Source organism: Homalodisca vitripennis, chromosome 7, assembly GCF_021130785.1.
Source record: "Homalodisca vitripennis isolate AUS2020 chromosome 7, UT_GWSS_2.1, whole genome shotgun sequence".
Classification (NCBI taxonomy): domain Eukaryota; kingdom Metazoa; phylum Arthropoda; class Insecta; order Hemiptera; family Cicadellidae; genus Homalodisca; species Homalodisca vitripennis.
The window spans coordinates 112,790,222-112,811,172 of NC_060213.1; the positions used below are offsets into that span (position 1 = coordinate 112,790,222).

Here is a 20,951-nt window from a genome sequence, read left to right on the forward strand (position 1 = left end):
GCAATCAACATTTACAACAATTAGGGTTTAGTATTTTGTATATTGAAATGATATAAAAACAATGTAGACCTATGCAACATTACTTAAAATTGATAAATATTACATCACTGTACAATCAAGAGACCTACTAAAAAGCAGATATTAAATAGTATATCTAAACTGAATGTAGTTATTTTGTCATAAGCTGTAAGAGGAACACTAAAAAATCCAGGAAAACTTACCTTCATTGCCCAGAAACACAACGATCTCCTGAGCCTCATAGGTTTTACACAAGCGCACATTTGTCCGCACTGAAACTAATCCCTTTGTCACTAACTGGATGGTCGGATGTAAGTCAAAACAGACTTGATCACTCGCGTTTGTAAAATAAAGGATTGAGTGAGATGAAATCCTTACTGAAAGAAAAACAGTAGGCTAACCAAACATCATAGATTCGTTCACAGATCAAATTTATGTACTAGATATATACTTTTTTAAGGGGGGAAATTTATAATTTATTCAGTTTTTATATACAGATTATTTGTTATAAGCTTGCTATAAAATTATACACTAAGATAGGGAACACAAACATAGGACAGTAAAACAAGGAAGAGTGGTGTATGAAATTAATTAAATTGCACTAAAAGTGAAATATATTATAACAATAAGATAGAATTGTGTAGGGTATTGAATACCACTCCAAATTTATAATATTATGAAAGGACTATTTGTTTTAATTTTATGTTTTACCAACATGCAATTCTTGACAATATTATATTCAACTCCTGGTTCTAAAAAAAACATTTTTATATTATTTTAATGTTAAAGTAATTCCGATTTAAACATCCAAATTTTCTGTAACAGAGCAGACTGTGGGTCTCATATTAACACAATTTTAAATCGATTTATCTTCTGCTCTAATGTGTCACATTAAGAGATATGCTAAATTACTGAAATTCTTACCCAACTCTGAAATAAAAAAAAAATTAATATACTTAGGAGATTAATTCTCAAAGCTATTTCAAATTTATTTAGAAAACAATAATTGTATTTTAAGTTAATGCGAAATTGTCTTTGTGATTCATAAAGAAAATTATGATAATATAAAAGTTTACTTTTTTTCGATTAAGAAAGAACTGTGAACATATTAAATCTGATAACAAATTAGAACACACAGACTAAAGTGATTCTTGTTCACTAAACAATAAAGGACAGCAAACCACAAGGCAAGTTTAAAAAAGACCCATAAGGATACAAACCGTCACCAAAATTGGGCCTATATCTGCGAACTGTTGAGACCGAACTTGACGAGGAACTTTGTGAAATATTGCCGACTGATTTGCGGCAGCGAGGATTTCGTTTCATCTTTATTTTGGTCGAGCATTATTTCAGATCACAGACATGAAGTGGGCAAAACCATAACCAAGAAGATAAATCTAACAAATATCGGGAAAGCACCATAGGAGCACGCACTTAACTAACAAGTAAAAATTTTGTCACACACGCACAGTCACTTGAACAATACTCAGAAAGAGAATTTAGCAAGACACGAAACGGTCATCCCACGACAATTACTCTGAAGGTAACTTGAAGAACTATTATGCAGAGGTACCCAAGGTCAACCACTTCACTGGCCACTTTTTAGTCCCAGCACCTGTAAATCGAGGACAAAACTCCTCACACGCCCAGTCACAACGGTGGAAAGCACGGAAAAACACACGACTCACAAGAGAAATTGTTGGCCACAAGAGCAGTATGGGTTTGGAATACCGACGGACTACGTAACGAATGTCACTAAACTTTCACTTTCCGATTGTTGTCAGTGTGTGTTACGTCTGCCATCGGCTTGTTTGTTGCTAGCGAGACGAGACGGGGAACGTACCAAGAGACGACTAGAATAGGAACATCGGACTGGATCAAACCGGATAAGGAACGAGGAACGGGCTCTGTTGGACTATGACGCATGCGCTGTGAATGCACCGATCCCAACTCCCAACTCGTTTGCGCATTGCCGCATTCATACATGTGATCACTCCCCCTCCAAGGTCGCACATATGTAGTTCTTGTCTTGCCCTTAGTGCCTACACTCCGCCCTCAAGTAAAATAATTAACGTATTTTCGGTATATTTGAAAACCAAAATTGATCTTTCTCTGAACAAACACTTGTTTATGTAATACATTCTCGAAATATCTTCAGGATTTCTTAAAAGTCATCCCTTAAAGCACACATAATAATTTCTTAAATACCTGCCAGTTTACTGTTTTACAGGCTCGCTTTGTATAATTTTTAAAATAGATGTTTCATTTCAGTTTATGAATAAAATGTTTTAGAAACCCAATCATGTTATGTTAGTATAAAATAATATTTTATAGTCTAAAACATGTTTAAATAATACTAACTCACTTAAAGTAAAAAAAGAATACAACTATTAAGTGCATGTATTTTAAATATTATAGATATACGAGTACAATATTAAGAATTGTCAATTTCTATAAAAATTTAATGTCTACTGTGATGTATTATAATATAATATAAATTAATCTTGTAAGAGGTTTTTATTAAATACATTGATGATGATTGTTTTGAATAAGAAACATATGTGAAATGTTTTTAAAAATTGTTGATAAGTTATTGAAATATTACAGTTATACAAAGTTTAAATACCTCATGTCGAACATAAATTATACAATGTTCTTTGAGTAGGTAATGTATAATGATATTTATATTCATAGGGACAAGAGCATGTTTGTGATTATTTGCTAAAGCCACGTTTACACTGGAAACAAAACATGTTTATAAACAGTGTTTCGGAACAATGTTCCTCAAATCGAAGAATAACTACTTGGAACAATGTTTATAAACAATGTTTCGGAACAGAAATTCGGTGTTTCTCCACATGTTTCTTGTTTCCCGTAGAAAGCGGTAAGATCAAAGGGTGTTTATAAAATTGTGGAATGTTTCGGAAACACAAGACGTTTAGATATAGGAACATTGTTGAGAAACATAAATCATCAGGTCTACCAATAATTATTTATGCGTTCTGTTGGTAGAACAAGTTGTCAGTATGTTTCAATGGTTTCATACAAAGTCAAGAATTCCAAAAATGTGTTGCTTCTATCGACTTGTCATGAAAAGCCATCAATTGATAAAGACTCAAAAAAACCTCATCATTGAGACATACAACGCAACCAAAGGTGCAGTTGATACTTTGGATTAAATGTGCCATCAAATGACGTGCAGCCGAAAGACGAGGCGGTGGCCATCATGTGTATTTTTTGGCATGATAAATATCATGCTAGTAAATTCCTATGTTATTTACATTAGTAACATGGTGAAAATGGGCCCGAAACCGCTTTCAAGGAGCAACTTTGCAACGCAAATCCAATATGACCTCATAACACCATGGCTTCAGCACCGTATGAACTACCCAAACTTGCCAAGAAAACTCCGCCAATCAATTGCTGAAACAATTAAGGCACCTCTTCAAACAAACAAAGTTAATGTCCCTCAATACCCCCGTCGAACAATTTGTGGAATATGTCCATTGGCAAAACGGAGGATGACGTTAATCTTTTGCTGCCGATGTGCCAAGCCAATCTGTGCCGAGCATCGCGGAAGATGCTGTGTCCATTGTATAGATGAGATTTAACCATAGACTTAGTTTTAAAAAAGTTACTAAGCTGTATTATAAGTGTTTATACGCATTTAAATGGCATTTTTGTAAAATAAAATGTATTTGTACATTTTTTGAATCCTGTCGTAATTTTTACGATTCGTTAGCTTTAACGTAACTTTTTGAACACATTAGCTCTCTAGGCTTAAGGTCTTTGAATAGGTTACTTCCACTATAAACACCTCATGACGCAAGTGAAGGCCTTACCCAGAACCTCCTGGGTTCTCTGTCACATAATAAAACACAGGTAGCGGCAGCTAGAAGAAGAACATCCTCCTCATCAGACGACATCTTCAAGAGTGGCTGCCCTAAAATGTTTAGGAACATTGTGTGCAAAATATTTCATGATAGTAGCAAAATATAAACAAAGTTCCAGGAACATTGTTTCTGGAACAAAAGTTCCAGAAACAATGTTTATAAACATGTTTTGTTTCCAGTGTAAACGCGGCTTAACACTGCTATTGAAAAGAATGTACACTAACATCTGCACACATAACAAAATCCCCTTGCTTCCTCATCTTATTTTATATGCCAAGACAATGCTAACCTATATGTTTCTTTAAGGATAGTTACAAAGACCTATCACTACATTTTTATGTTTCTATTGAGCGTTCTATATGCATTATAGTTGAATTACGCAAAATGTAATGTGTAGTCTGTAAAACCAATTTTCATTGTGTAACAACAAAACCTAAACTTATTTGAAATCGCAGAGAAATTTTCCCAAAGAAAGGGATTTATCACCTGCCATGGTAATGTTAGTGAGGTTGAATGCAAAGAATGGGGAAAGGGTTAAAAATACATGATACATTTTTACACATATACAAGTAATATCTTTGAGTTAAACACACTTCATACCAACTGTCCGATCAACAAATAATAGTGTATCAACTTCAGCTAGTAAGACAATAAGACCGAGAGTTGCTAATTTCAGTCTCTTGCAATGACTATAACAAACACGATTTATAATATTTTATGTACTATTAACTGAAATGCAATATAACAGAATATTCTATTTAAAATTTACTAATCTTTTACAGTACTAATTTTCCCCTAATCATAAAACATACTTTTAATAATTATCTACCAATAAAATCTAGCAATTTGTTTCCTTAACTTTTATCGGTTTTTTGCAGCAAAAACTGTAAATTTGTTTTGCATTAAAATATGAATCGCTTGATAAAATTAAATATTCATCCCCTCGTAACAGCCCTAACTCCGTCTCTTTAATAAAGGCATTTTTCATTTAATTTTTTATTCAATAAGAAAAGAACGATGATTAAAAATGGGTTTATTTTATTTTAAATTCAACGGAAATCTCCATTGTTCCAGTTTGCATAAAGCAATTAGAAAAGTAAATAAATATGGAAAATAGATTATGATAGGATGTAATCTGCACAAAAATCCTGATAATGAATTAATAATGCAGAGGACAATTTAACAGTGAATAATTAATATGAATAATTATAACAAATAAAACAAATAATAAAAACAATTAATACGAATAAATAACAATACAGAGAGCGGAGCGTGATAACAGAATAACAGGATAGATTATATATAAAAACAAACTTAAAATTCCATGATAAACATTTTTCTAAGAATTACATCTAATTTTCAATTATAAAATTGAGAAGGCAGTCAGATCTCAAAAAATCTATTGAGTAGGACAGTAGAATGTCTTCACCACAGTATTGTACAAAATAATTGATTACAAGTATTGTATTTTTATATTAAAAAAATTTGATATTATTGTGGTTATCTTCATGAATCAAAGTGACCGTTACTATATCACTATTTATGAGTTTAGGCTATTAACATGCAAATAAATAAACTACTAGTGTGCCATATTGAGAGCAAACAAGAGTTGACGGCCTTCTATTGACATCAAAGTCAACTGGAGCTAAATTATAGCTTAACATTCAGCAGATGTATGGCTGGTTACTTGACTGCACTTATTGACAGTCAAGGGAACAGCTGAAATTTCAGGAAGAGACAATGTGAGCACTCCGGGAAAATAACTGTTTCACTCATAATCAGTGTAATAAATAAAGTACGTCTCAGACAGGATAATTTCAAATAGACAATAAACAAATACCAACAAATTTAGATATTTAATCATAAAATTGCAATTAAACAGTCCAATAAATTATATATTTTTTATTATTAAGACAAATTATTTTCAAATAAAACATTGTTTCATCTTTATAAACAGACAATTATTATTATATGTTCATTGTTTCGTGGCTCTTGACATTGTTTTTTTTGTGACAATTTTTTGCAACAATAAGGTCCAAAAAAAAACTGAAATCTGTGGATTGTTTGATTTTAAATCTATGAATAAGTACATGCAATAAAAAGGAGTGTTTGCCATAACCACTAATTGGTTTGGGATTTGAAATTACTTTATCTGATAATATTAATAGTCTATAAAGGGTGTCCCACGAGTAACCCCAAAAACTTCTCAGGTGGTTTCCTCTCATCAAAATAGTGAAAAAAGTTCATATAAACATATGTCCAGAAATGCTTTGTTATTGAGCTACGGCTAGCGAAAGATTTTGCTCGATTTTCTGGGAAAGAGCGGAAATAAAGCAAACTGATGTTTTAATGGCGTAAAGATAGTTATTAAATTTATTGGATTTTATGCAAAATTCTGTCTTGAAAAACATGCTTTTTTAGATTGCATTAACTTCATTAAATGGATAATAAACACGCAAACTTTATAACCAAAACTTATAGATGATGTTATTCTGAAGACAATGATGTAAAATGGGCCAATAATAAACAAACACAAATTTTAAAAAATGAATTGTTGGACAGCTGATCAATATAACTTGTGTTCAGGTAATGTTGCAACAGTGCTGCCAACTCTTGATTTTCAATAAACTAAAAGTATTTCAACTGATGCTGTATTTTTTAAATCTTGTTTCTCAACCTACAATGATGTTTTAAATGTTTTGTAACTATTTACTTGACTGAAAAAAAAAACATCTTGAAATGTTTTGTTTTTACAAAGAACATTCATTTAATAAACAGATATTGCATTTTCTGTCTTATTTAAAAACAATTTAAACTCGTTTGTCGTATTTTTTGTTGACTTAATCAAACATTAATTTTTTAAACTTTGTGTTTGTTTATTATTGGCTTATTTTATATCATTCTTTTCAAATTTATCCAAAGCAAACTTGAGATAAAGGTATCATTAATTTAACAACTGAGACAGATGTCAATTCTCTGTGGTTGGTTGGTTAGTGCAGATCTATTGTGACTTGTATTCTTTAGTTCAGTTTTAAAAATTAGTTTGTATTAACTGCAAATTTTGAAGACAGTGAGTATGGAGTTGACACAGAATGGACTTATGCGTGTCACAACTCTAAGTCCATTGTGACACTCTAATGATTTGTATATTGTAACTTACATTATAGTTCTAGTTATTCACCTAAGGAAGAGATCAGATTGCAGATCTCAAAACGCAGTGTTACTGGTTTTTGTATCACTAAACAATTACTCTTAATTGTAATAAAATATGGCTAGTATTTTGTTGAAGTCTGATAAATCTGACAAAGAACCTAACTTTTTAGAAGCAGCGTAGTAGTGGACACATTGGTTGAAGAATTCAGAAACTCCTTTGATTCTTCTACAAACAATGCTTCTAAATCTTGCGTATTCAGTTATGTAAGTGAATATGAAAACTGTAGTAAGGCAATGGACCTCGACAGTTATTTGTGTCAGTCAGAGTAGAACTCACCAAAACGTTGTAGGCTCCATCAAGTTTGAGTTTTTGAGGTACTTTGAAAATTCCAATGAATTCAAATTCCAATGAATTCTTTTTCAACTCTGAACACATGCTCAAAAATCATATTTAAATTGTGTATGTAAAAATAGCTAGCCAAGCTTTTGAAAAATTTTCCCAGACATTTTAAGCTTGTTCAACAAATTTTAAACTGCAATCTCTTTCTCATAGGAGGGAATTCACATCTCTTTTTTCAATGTTATAAGCAATTCATATTTTAATATAGAAACTTAAGTTAGTTTCTGCTGTAAAACATGGACAAAAGTTAAAAAAGTGAAGAAAACAGGCCAAATGCCACATTGGTTGATCTGATCACTCAGCTTTCTTTGTTTGGAGGTTATTTTTGACGATGGAAGGATTGTGAAGGAAACAGGATTTTTCCGGACATTTGCCATCGTTCAGTGAAACAAGAAATCAATAACACTACGTTTCGAGATCTGCAATCTGAACGATGGCAAATGTCCGGAAAAATCCTGTTTCCTTCACTCAGCTTTGGGATAGTATCTACACCCCATTGCTTTATAAGAATGTGAAACAATTTGAGTTTGTTATGAATAAATAAATAAATGAAAATGTCTTTATTTATCCCACACCTCTCAGTTTACACTGTTTTTCAAAATAACTGTCATCAACTAATCATAAGTTAACACAGCGTTGATATCACAATTTCTATTTTATAACTAAAAACACAACAATAAAGTTTAAAAAGTTCTGAAAAAATAAACAATAAAAAACAAGTAAACAATAACGAGTTGTGTAATAACTGCTAATAATAGCTAAGTTTTGTGTAAATAACTCGGTTGCTTCACCATGCTAAGAGATCATGTCTAAAACATCGTACTGCACTCAAATGTGCACTTGATGAGACAATGAGAATACCTCTTCACCAAGATTACATTATTTTTTGTAGTCAACATGTTTATTATGTCAAAATAATGTAGAGTTCATTTTGAGCTTCTTCGTCACCAACGTTTCTCGTATCTCTTCGGATAAACATGACACTAAATTCCAGGAGTCAAGTCCGTGAGAGCGTCAAATTTGTGATGTTAACAGCCCTTCACATTGTTTCATTTATAGACGATTTAACTTCATTCTCACTTACCTTCATAAATTCAAAATGAGCCTGAAGATTATTAAACATATCAAGTAAAAATACATTTTTTGTAATCCTTATCGACCAAATAGAACTATTCCACTTCTACAAATTACTTATCTATCTCTTAAACTTTTAAGACAGGTGGGATATTTCCAGATTCATTAAAACCATGGACATCCAGATTTGTGTTGAACTTTCCCAGTCAATAAAAAAACTTAAGATGAAACAATAAAACCTTTTTGAATGGAAAAGGAGAGGATATTTTTTTAACAAAAATTAATCAGCACCATAAGAACAGTGTCAATATCAAATGTACATTAGTAATGTAGACTGGACAGCAGTTTACAAAATATGAACAAAAAGAATCTGTTGTACAACACAGCTCTACCTTTATACAAATTATGGTTAGGTGTTGACATCGCTCCTATTTAATTTGAAAAAATATTTTAAAATAAATGTATTAAAGATACTATTTATGGGTTTACATATTTAAATACAGATATTATATAATGTTTAATGGGTTTTGAACCATAATAGATGTTTCTAAGAATAAAAACCTAACATTAGTTAGTTCTTTGTTTAAAGTTTGTTACTGACGATGGAAGGTTTGAAAAGATAACAGGGTTTTGGATATTGGACATCATCATATGTTACAAAAGGTATAACACAATAAAGGTATAACCACAATGTTTCGTGGTTTGGAATCTGTCCTCTTCATAAGGTTGGGAAGAATTAATACATACAAAAATAAAGAACAAAAAGAAGAAAAGAAGGGAAAGAAAAGGGTTCAAACATACCCGAAAACTGCGTGGAGTTCTTTTTATTCTTTGTTTTTGTATGTATTAATACCTCACCCATCTGACGAAGAGGAAAGAGTCCAATCCGCAAAATGTTGTGTTATACCATTATTAATTCTTAGTTAAGACTAATATTTTTAGCTACATTAGAATGACAGTGGAAAACCCACTCCACAAAAAAACACATTATTTTCAACTTTGTTAGTTCTGGCTTTAATAATGTATGGATAATCATGGTTTACCTCACTGACAACATTTATAAATATTTAATTCCATGGAGAAAGATGTATTAAAAATAATTTATGGATTTAATTTCAAAGAAAATTTGAATACAATACGATTATTAGCGATTATTCCTCTAGCTTTTGTTGGCTTTGTAAATATGTAAATTATTATTAGATGTTATTACCATATAGCATTAAAAATCGTATAAAAATTATATTTCATCAAACTGTTCATTATGTTGTTAGAGAACCTATTATGCATACTGTTATTTAAGCATTGGATTCTGAAATTTCTTTAAAGTTATTTACAAGTTTATAACTTAATTGGAATAACATAATAAGAGCTGAAAAGTGAATGAATTGATATAATATTTCTTAAAGTTTTACAAGAATTTGCTATTGATAAAAAATTATTACAATGGAAAGGTCTTTAGTTGGGTATTTATGACTGATTAGACTATTAAAGTTGTATGGTACTTTGTAGGATTGTGTATACAACTCTGATTGTAAAGTTGTATGGTATTTTGTAGCATTGTGTATACAACTCTGATTGTAAAGTTGTATGGTATTTTGTAGCATTGTGTATACAACTCTGATTGTAAAGTTGTATGGTATTTTGTAGCATTGTGTATACAAATCTGATTGTAAAGTTGTATGGTATTTTGTAGCATTGTGTATACAAATCTGATTGTAAAGTTGTATGGTATTTTGTAGCATTGTGTATACAACTCTGATTGTAAAGTTGTATGGTATTTTGTAGCATTGTGTATACAACTCTGATTGTAATGTTGTATGGTATTTTGTAACATTGTGTATACAACTCTGATTGTAAAGTTGTATGATATTTTGTAGCATTGTGTATACAACTCTGATTGAGTCTATCAGTATGTTTTACAAAACACTCAGAGATTCACATCTCTGGCGGAGATGCTAACTTGTTAAAAGTCCATTAGTCACATATACCAAAAAATTAATCCGCCTAAACATAACCCAGTTTTAAGATTCAATATTACAGTTTTCATGATCAAAATATTTGTTAATTTTTATATTGGTTTTAATTTAAGTTAAAAACAATTTATTCACAACTTTAAAATAAATGAAAAATAAATAAAATGATACCATGCTTTAAAAAGTTATTTTGACAAGTAAGAAAGTCACTAAAAACATGTTTATGTGGTGTGTACGAGGTCCAATCAAAAAGTATCCGACCTCGTCGTGTATCGTGGCTTCTGCTGCCAATAATGAGATAAGATTTGTTGCGACAATAGTTCGTACTATGATAAGGAAAGTTACAAAGTCTTATCTTGATCCCCCGACTGGTTCGCCGGAGACGGGTCAGTATGTACTGATAAGTCAAGTGCGCGTATCGGTTTTCTCTAACTGTGAAGATGACGGAAAAAAGTGGAACAACGTTATTGCATTAAATTTTGCGTGAAACTCGGAGAAAAACAAAGTGAGACCATTCGGAAAATTCAGCTAGCATTCGAAAATGAGGCAATGAGTGTTACGCAGATTAAAGAGTGGTATAACCGTTTCAAAAGTGGTCGAACCTCGGCAGAAAGTGACGCGCGTTCGGGCCGACCAAAAACAAGTCGAACTCCGGAAATCATCGAGAAAGCAAAAGTTTTGATCTGTGAAAATCGTCGAATGACTGTGGAGGAAGTAAGTACTGAGTTAGATGTCAGTTTCGGATCAGCTGAAGCAATTTTAACGGATAACTTGGGATTGCGCCGGGTAGCCGCAAAATTTGTGCCAAAATTGCTGACAGACGAGCAGAAGCAACGGCGATTGGATGTTGCCGAGGACATGCTGCAATGTTGTGAGGATGATGCGGACTTTTTGACATCGATAATAACTGGAGACGAAGGTTGGGTCTATGGATATGACCCTGAGACCAAATTTCAGTCATCACAATGGCAGTCTCCCTAGGATCCTCGGCCAAAAAAAGCAAGGCAAGTTCGAAGCAATGTCAAAGTGATGCTTTTTTTTTCGACCACCGTGGAGTTGTGCACCATGAATATGCCCCTGAGGGTCAAACTGTGAATGCACAGTACTATTTAAGTGTCCAACGTCGTCTCCGAGATGCGATTCGCCGCAAAAGACCTGACTTGTGGGCGTCTCAAAATTGGCGGCTACACCACGACAATGCGCCAGCTCATTCTTCCCAGCTCATTCTTCCCAGCTCATTCAAACTTTTTTGGCGAAACACGGCACTCCGCAAGTTCCTCAGCTTCCGTACTCTCCAGATATGGCTCCATGCGATTTTTGGCTCTTCCCCCACCTCAAAAAACCATTGAAAGGCACCAGATTTGAAAGTCGAGAAGCAATTATGAAAAAAACGACGGCTGATCTCATGGCGATGCCGAAAAATGATTTTCAAGACAGCTTCCAGAAGTGGAAACGTCGCTGGAATCGTGTTGCTTCTCAGGGTGCTTATTTTGAAGAAAATTAACGCCAGCTTTTTTCAGGTAACTTCAGTTTTATGTTGCACCAAAAGGTAGGATACTTTTTGATTGGACCTCGTAAAACATTTTGGCCATTATTATTGAAAAATCGTCTCAGCACTGCATGTCACCATAATTTTGTCAGTGACCAGCAATATATTAAACTTGAAAAATTCTTTGCCATATCTTGACTATTACTGGATTGCCAAATGATTTAATGTTTGTGTATTAGGATTGTGCTCTTGACCAACAGAAAAAGAGATAAACCATGACTGGCTTAACTACCGTATTGTGAAAGGAAATTTGTAACCAGATAAGAATTTCTCCATCTGTGAATACATTGGGACAAGTGTTCTGTTGATAACCTTTTCCTTTGTTCCTCACATAACAATAGATTGACACATTTTGTGAGGCACCCAAAAGACTAGTGAGAGGTATTGCTAATTTAACACAAAATAAAAAAAAATGGATTATGCTAGTTTTAATCAAACCTCTTACTTACTTTTATAAGAATCGTTCCTAAATGTTTTTTATTTTGTTTGTAAAGATTGTTTAACAATGAACAATGTATGTTACTGAACATATGTGAACACATATTATTTCCGCACAGGCCAACTTCAATTTTTTTTCCATAAATTAGTGGTGTTTTTGAGAAATTAAATAAAACAGTTTCCTTTTTAACTATGTGTTTGATCTATTACAACATAGAACAGACAATAACACATTAACTGGATGCTCTGTCAAATCCTGTTTGCTGAAATTTAGGTAACAAATAAGGAAGCCAAAATGTCAGTAAAAATTATCCCACTCAGGGACCACATGGCCAGCTTAATTGTCAAACATTCTTGTAGACTGATAAACAAAATCTATGTTGATAAAATAGACCCAAATGGTTGTAAGAGACAATAAAACAACATCGGGTTCACATCAACAACAGTTGACGTTGGTGCTTTCAACTATATCTAATGTCAGTCATTAGAGAGAGTTTGACACATCAACTATGTTTGGGACTGGGCTGGGCTGTAGCGACAGTTTTTATACATCTCAATAATGAACGAATTAAAAAGCCTCTGTACAAAAATCAAATACAAGTTACAGACACTGATTTACTAGATAGTTTTGCTTTGCATTGTTGAATCTTGCCTAAAATAAGATCAGCAAGCAGGCACCCAAAAACAGAGATCAGAGCATGGCAGTTGAACATAGGGTATAATATTTTAAGCAATATTGACCACGTAGTAAGACATTTTAATGAATACTTCATTTCGACTGCTCAATACTTTTCACTTGACAAATGTAGACAAGTTACTCAAAATTATTCAGTGCCTAAAATCTTCTTCGGCTGGAGTAGATGAAGTGTCATCAATAATGATAAAAACTTGTAACCAAGAACTGTGTCTTCTACTAAGTAACTTAATTAACAAATCCTTGACTCAGGAGCTTTCCCAAAAAAAAAAATAAACAAAAACAACACAAGTTTTTACATAAAAATGTAACAAACTTGAATTACAAAATTTATTACCTATACCCCTTGTGCCAACATTTTAGAGAAAATTTATTTTTATTTATTTGAGGGAAATCCTTGTTACAAACAATTTACAAAATGATAAATAGCAACACAAGGATTGGCAACAAATTTAAACAAGCTCTAACAATAAGATATTTAAAGTCAAAAATAATAGTAATAGATATTCTACAATTTCTAATAATGGCAGTATACGGCCAATGAATCCAAAAAGTTATATAAGATTAAAAAATAGATTATCGAATAAGTAAAAAGAAAAATAGAACTGAAAAGACTTCTAAATCAATTAACAAATAACAAACTTCTTACGGAAAGGTAACATGGTTTTCTAGCTGGACGCTCCACCACAACAGCAGTTACTGATTGAGTAGAACACATAGTTAACAACATCAAAGATGAGAAAAATGTCATCAGTACTCTCCTTGATCTAAGTAAGGGATTTGATTGCTTAAAACATTGTTTGGTCCTTGTCAAAATAAGTTCTTTGGGTTTCAAGAGCACCGCAGTGGTTCAAGAGTTACTTGAGTGGAAACAGTGATAGTACAGAAAATAATCAAAGGAATAACAAGAACAGCAATATCGCTGCCACTAGTCATGACTCCATACAACTTGGTGTTCTTCAAAGTTCTGTAATGAGTCCCATTTTATTTACTAGGGACGTAACTAATTACATTGACTCATACTGTTATCCAATCATGTATGCAGATGACACTATTCCGATTAATTCTCATAAATCGACTGAGCTCCTTGAGATCAACACTTATATAGCAATTAACATAGCTCATCAATATTGCATTGAAAATAACTGGGTTTTTAATCAAACAAAACCTCAACACATCATATTTGGAAACAAGGACATAATACCATACGTTCAAATTTCTCAAAATACAAAACACCGTGAACGAATACTAGATGAGCGTCTCTCTTGGAATTTTCACATTGATAATTTGTGTCATCAGCTCTGTACTGCATTGTTCGCCGTAAGAAGAATAAAATCTGTAAGTACTCCGGAAGCCACAAGAATAGATTATACTTTGATACTTACTTACTTACTTGATACTTTTGTTTCCGCAGGAAGTTGGCCCATCTTAGGGCTTCTGCAGGTCCAAAACTGCCCTGTATAGGAGGGACAGTGTTTAGGGTAGGGTGGGGTGTTCCAGCCCTTTACAATGATCAAAAAATTGTTCCATGCTATAGAAGGATTGATCTATTAGGAAATTTTTTAGCTCACTCTTGAATTTTTTGTTACAATTGATTGTTCTTATTATTAGTGGTAAAACTTGATAAATTTTTAGTCCAGAGAAATTTGTTTTTTTTTTCAAAAAGAGTAAGCCTATGTTGCATTGAGAAATTGTTCTTAAATCTAGTATTGTAATTATGACTATTGTTTATAAATTCTAAGTTTTGAGATTTTATGTACCAGGCACATTCATAAATATATAGACATGGAACTGTTAATATTTTTAGGTTTTATATTTAAAATCTTCAAGACCATGCTCAGAGACTAAGAAAAAATCAGGTTTATTGTCATCCAAAAATATTTCAGTTTGTGTTATTTTTTCAAGAATGCCCCTTATGTTTAGGTGAATTACTTTACAGGACCCTGTTATATTGTTAGATGAAGCTTTTTTCCCCAATTTAGCCTTCTGTCCCGTCGTGGGATATATCGGCTTGTGGTTATCTATGTGTTTTCCAGGGTCATGTCTATTTTTGCGTTTTTTTCATCCAGTGCTTTTTTTGGACTGACTAGTGAGAGATAGTTAATTATTAGGTCGTTTAGGACATCCTTGCCCGTTTTATTAAGGTGTAGGCCATGTCTAGTAAAGCAAGTCCTATCTAACATTGAATTTATGTTTAGGAACGCCCAGTTATTTAGTTTACATTTATGTTGTATGATTTCGTTTTGTTTTTTTATTACTTCATTTCTGTCCGGGCTGTCGAATCTGTAGGGTGTTTCGACCCACAGCACCCTTCCCTTGAGCCCTTCTGCAAGATTGTCCAACCCGGAGCCCAGTTCCAAGTTTGTTTGGTTTGAAATGGCATTTGACCCCCCAACCATGAGTACAAAATCAGAGTCCCCTGCCTGTTTGGTTACCTCACCCGCTCGGTCTATCATGGACATGAGAGAAGTACCAGGTTGCACATTTTCCAAAATTTGAAATTTATCCCCAATTTTTGACCCTCTCAGCCGGTCACCACAGCCCCTCCCATGACTGTCTGAAACCAACCTAACCACACATTCCGGCCGGCGAGCCCTCCCAACATTCGCACTAGCTACACACTATAATTATCACACACTATTGGAAACCAGAGTCTGATATGGAATTATACTTTGGGGGGCATCCTCAAATAATAACCTCCAGTGAGTAATGATTACTTAAATGAGCATTAAGACTGATGGCTGATATTGTACCAAGAGATAGCTGTAGTAGAGCGTACAAACATCACAATATACTCACCATCACATCTCTTTATATACTAAAAGTTATCAGCGTGCAAAAACCAACATGGTTGAACAACAAGAAATGGGTTTGACTTCAACCTATCTGTGCACAAGACTCTTCTATTTCCAAAAAATCCATTGAACGCTGGGGCAAGACTGTATAGAGCGCTAACTATCCATTTTAAAGAGAGTAGAAGAAAAAAAGCTCAAGAAATAACTACGTTACTAGCTTGTAAATAAATTAATTACACCATCGTTTGAGTTCCTGGACCATGCGAATAGTCGTGACAACAGCTTTGGACAACAGACAAGGGAATAAAGAACTGCCAAAACCGGATAATGTTATTAATTTTATCACACAAATTATTGAATATTTTCTATTGTGTTTTATTTACACCTATTCTAAACTGAAAATCTAACAGCCGCCAAATAACGGCAATAGGAATGTTGAAGACCAGAGAGAGGAAGCAGTTCTTTACTGCTTACAACTGCATGAAAAAAGCTAAAGTTGACATCTTTAAGAAAAAAGCCACCACCAAAAAAAAGCCCACATAAGCTGATCAAGAGATTTTGATTTTGACAACATTACTTCAGAAGCACACAGCTCTGACAAAGATGTTGCAAGCAGCGCCTCATGAAACCATAACGAGTTATATGATAATTTAGATTCACACGAATGACATGTGGATGCTTTTGACACAGTCCAGTAATCCATATGTTTCTATTTTCTTTGTGCACAGAGAGAGTGCACTTTAAAAGAAGTTTATTCAAACATAATCTAATTAAATACTAACCAATTCAAAATTTCACGGAAATCGCAGTACAAATGCTACTTAGAATATACCACTTAAACACTCCCTTAGTTTAAATTATTAGCTGGATTGAGAAGTGCTCTAGTGCACCACCGTTCCACAGGTATTTTGAAAACAGCTGTCCTCCTCTTATACAAAACAGTAATCTGACCCCAGGCATTACTCTACCCATTTAGAATGACAGAGCAATAGCAATAGGATGATATCCGAATGAAATCTAGCAACTCGCCAAGTATCACAATAGCAATGTTGAAAGCGAGAGAAAGGCACTCTTACACTCTCTATTGCTTACACTTGCATGAAAAAAGCCAAAATGGACATTCTTGGGATAAAGCCATCACCAAACAAAAGCACACATAAAGTGATCAAACGATCTCAATTTCTGACTACATTACAAACATACAGCTTTGACGAAGACGATAACAAGAAAGGAGCACAACATTTTGAAGCGCTTCTGGAATGCCAAAGAAAGCTTTTGATATCCGATAAAGGTACAAGAGAACATCTTCACCCACCTCTATTAATCCCAACTCGACGTTGAAGTTGAGGCGGAGGTAACGCCAACTCCCCAAGAAAGACATCTGAAGAATAAAATGTTTTAATAGAACTAAACTTCTTATCTTATTAATTGTGTAAATTTTAGAGTGACACACTGAATTTGGAAGTATAAATCTGTTTTGAGAATTTAAAGGTCCAAATATTCTGCTTACAAACTTCCCCAGACCCGTCCAACAATCATGCTGAAAGATTGAGTCCTTTACCTTATTTAGCTGAGCTCGGCCAACTAATTAAAAGTGTCAAAAGTTTCTTTACAACTATAATGGATAAGAAATGAGTCAACGATGATGCTAAGTTCTTCAATCGCAGTGCTGTAAAAATAAATTGCATCAAGTTTAAAATTACTGCTTTGATTCAAGATAATTTTGTTCACTTCTGATAAAACCACTGAAGAGATATTTTATTTATTTAATAAAATAGTTATGTCGTCTCACATTTATTTCAATCAAATGTGCCATTTCATGATATTTGAGACATTGGATTGATTGAAGCGACATTCAACTTAATAATGTAATTATTTGTTAAACTTAGTACGGATATGGAATTTAGTATAACCGTATTGTTGTACTCGCATTAAAGGAAAATGTATATCGCGATTAGCTTAAAAAAAAAACAAGGACTGAATATATAAACACAAGATGTGTGGCTTACCATCACCATCTGCTGCCTGTCGAGACCACTGGCGTCGGACCTTCGCACTCCAACTCTCCGCGGCCGATACACTCCTGCCTCGTTCCTTCTCTCGGAAGCTGCCAATCAGTACATAACGTTACACATAAATATTGTGTACACAAAACTTATATGTATTAGTCTAGAAAATGATGACTGTAATCTTGATGTCACAACAATGTTAAACAAAAACATTAAATTTAAAGCACTATTTTAAGTTCTTTTCATGTCTGTAGCTGAGTGAAACTTCTAAAAGGTAAACGATCCACAGATTTGACTGTAAACTGTAAAGTCTTTCCGTGAGTCTGTACAAAGGTATTCTCCAAAATGATCACAAACTGTATCTGTAGAAAAAAGGGAGGAGGTTGGAGGCTGCAGATGTGAGTAAGGAGTAATGGGATTCATTATTCATTACTAGAATGTCCTGATTTACAACCTTAACAGTTGCTATTTTTCTTAATTTACAGCGCTGGCAGGATGTGCAATGCCTATGAAGATGTTCGGAGAATGGTGTTTCCTGTTCACTATAGATCTTTTTTTTGGGAGGTCTGATCTAGAAGATTTGCCTCAAAACATTTGGGTTAAGATTTATATTCTGTTTAAGATTCAGTGGTTATTTAAATCTGTACCAACTCCTTTGAGGTTGGAATGTCCTAAAACTCATCTTCACTTACAACAATAGGTCACCTTCTGTAGTGACATCATTGCATTTGTCATCCTTCAAAACTACATCCATAGAGACCAGTTGGCTGAATAATTCCCCTGAATACAAACACTATCACTATTGATTCCCCAGGAGGGTTCACTAGTGGCTGGTTTATACCTTCTTGGTGAACATACACTGGCTACAGCAAAAATATCACACATCTGAAGAATCCTATGGATGTCTAGGAACAACGTATTATTAACCACAGATGTCGAGATATTGGGTATAACGATAGATCTACTTGACTGTAAAAGTAGATGGAGCTGCCTTAGTGTTAAAGGCAATGCTAGCCTAAACATGAGATAGGACGTTTTCTTTCCCGCTTAGACAGGAAGAAGCTTGATTAGAGCTTGTCTCTGATTCTTCAGTGAAATAGACAAATAACTCGCTATCCCTCCTTATGGGATTTTGACAGGAGGAGGTATCTACCACCACTCTTACCCATCCAGAACATCCTATTACTCCGGAAGCAAGTGCAAAAGTCCTTTAGGACTACGTGTAACATAGTGTTTACTTAACTTCTTGTCCTAAATAAAAAGAAAAAAATACTAATATTGAGTTATTGGGGTAAAAGGATTCATCAACAGGTCTGTTTTATTGTGGAGGATAACTTTTGAAGTGGGTGGAGCTCCCTTAGTGAAAGGTTTTTGTAAGCCTAATATGAGGGAGTACCATTCCCTGACAACTTTGACAAAAACAGGATGGAACAGAGACAGCCTCCTCTTCTTCCAAAGTGATATAACTGAGATTAATTTGAACAAACTTAACGTGAACAAAAACATCCATCCAGTGAATATTTAGGTTTACACGGTCAGCTTTCATTTTATAAATGGATTTATATGCTTATTTTACTTGATACTGCAACTGAGAATTGAGAATTTTTGCTAAGTCTATGAGAGATAATAATCTCTCTTGATCCAGAAGTCAGTGTTAATGACATGGTTCTAATATGTTCGAAATTTATAAGTATTTTGCTTCCATATACCATTATTTAGAAGACAGCTGTAAGATGAACCTGAGATGGTGAATATACATAAATCGAGTGTTGATATTACTTTTATACATTAAAATTCTTTAGTCTGTCATCAATACCTTAAAATCTTATTGAGCCTAATGATGGATTAACAGAATTCCTATGTTTAGTTATTCGTGTGCTTGTTTCATTGTTCAAATAGAGTTTATTGGTACGGCAGTTTCCTGCCATTTAGAAGGCAATGGTAGTCAATTCTAAAAGAGAACCCCTGAACCTCTCCAATTTTTAACCAATTTCTGTTGTAGACACTACAAAAAATATTTGAAAAGTTTGTACACTATTTATTTATGAGAGAGTTTGCCATCTTATCTCTCTACATTAACATGGCCTTTTGAGAAGTAATTTGACTTCCACAAACTTGACAACTGTTTGCAGTCGTCCGTCCTGCAGTTGAGCAAAGAGGTTAAGTTGACACTGTATATCTCAAAATTCAAAAGTGTTTGACAAGTTACCATACAATCTCTTTCATAGAGCTTCAATTTTATTGGATGTTCTCCTACTCTTAATTACTGGATCAAATCCTACTTTTTAGAAATAACATTTAGAGTAAGATATATTGGAGTACATTCTGAGTATTTTGCCAGTTCAGGAGTGCCTCAAGGCTCCAATTTCAGCCTTATTTTTTTCTTGTTGTATAATAATGACATAACATATACCCTGAACTGTGATATCTAGCATTTTACTGAAGGTATTTAATCTCTCTACCGATCAAAGGAGTGACATACCTTATAGTTCTGATAGCAGCTATCAATTCTGATGTACACCAAGCTAAAATTAATTGGATTCCAATTTAATCTTCTCTCATCATGTAAGCAGTATTATTTCAAAAGCTAGAAGGAACTTAATCTTGTGATTTGGATCATCCTACTATTTGAAAAACAAAGATTCTTTTATGATGCTTTGAAGGTCTTGGACTGAAGCTACTTACAAGAAAGCTACTATATACAGATAACTCTACAACTATATCTCGTACTCACATGAATACAGGTTCATGCTGGTCATCGGAATTGTCCAAATCAACCCATTCATCACTTGTCTCGCTGCCTCCAGTCATCTGGTACACTCCACCTGTAAATAGTGACACCAACTTATAGACACAGGCTTACCAACTCACATGTGTACTGCATAGTAACATATTTAGAGATAATCTGAAATGTGTTAGACACGACTCCCTCGTGTTTTATTTAATAGAAAGAAC

General features: G+C 33.6%; 1 protein-coding gene across 8 annotated transcripts in view; it reads right to left on the reverse strand.

Annotated features, from left to right (window-relative positions):
• The window catches only part of LOC124366215 (ephexin-1-like), a 178,173-nt gene that overhangs the window by 29,159 nt on the left and 128,063 nt on the right, over positions 1 to 20,951 (reverse strand). For 7 of the 8 annotated variants that reach the window (XM_046822595.1, XM_046822599.1, XM_046822598.1 and 4 more), the window contains 3 exons: positions 20,731 to 20,821; positions 17,997 to 18,094; positions 17,303 to 17,368 (listed from right to left, as the gene is read on the reverse strand). In XM_046822595.1, coding sequence (XP_046678551.1) covers positions 17,303 to 17,368; positions 17,997 to 18,094; positions 20,731 to 20,821 — 255 coding nt within the window. The remainder of the gene's footprint in view (positions 1 to 17,302; positions 17,369 to 17,996; positions 18,095 to 20,730; positions 20,822 to 20,951) is intronic. The other variant, XM_046822600.1, reaches the window with a different exon arrangement.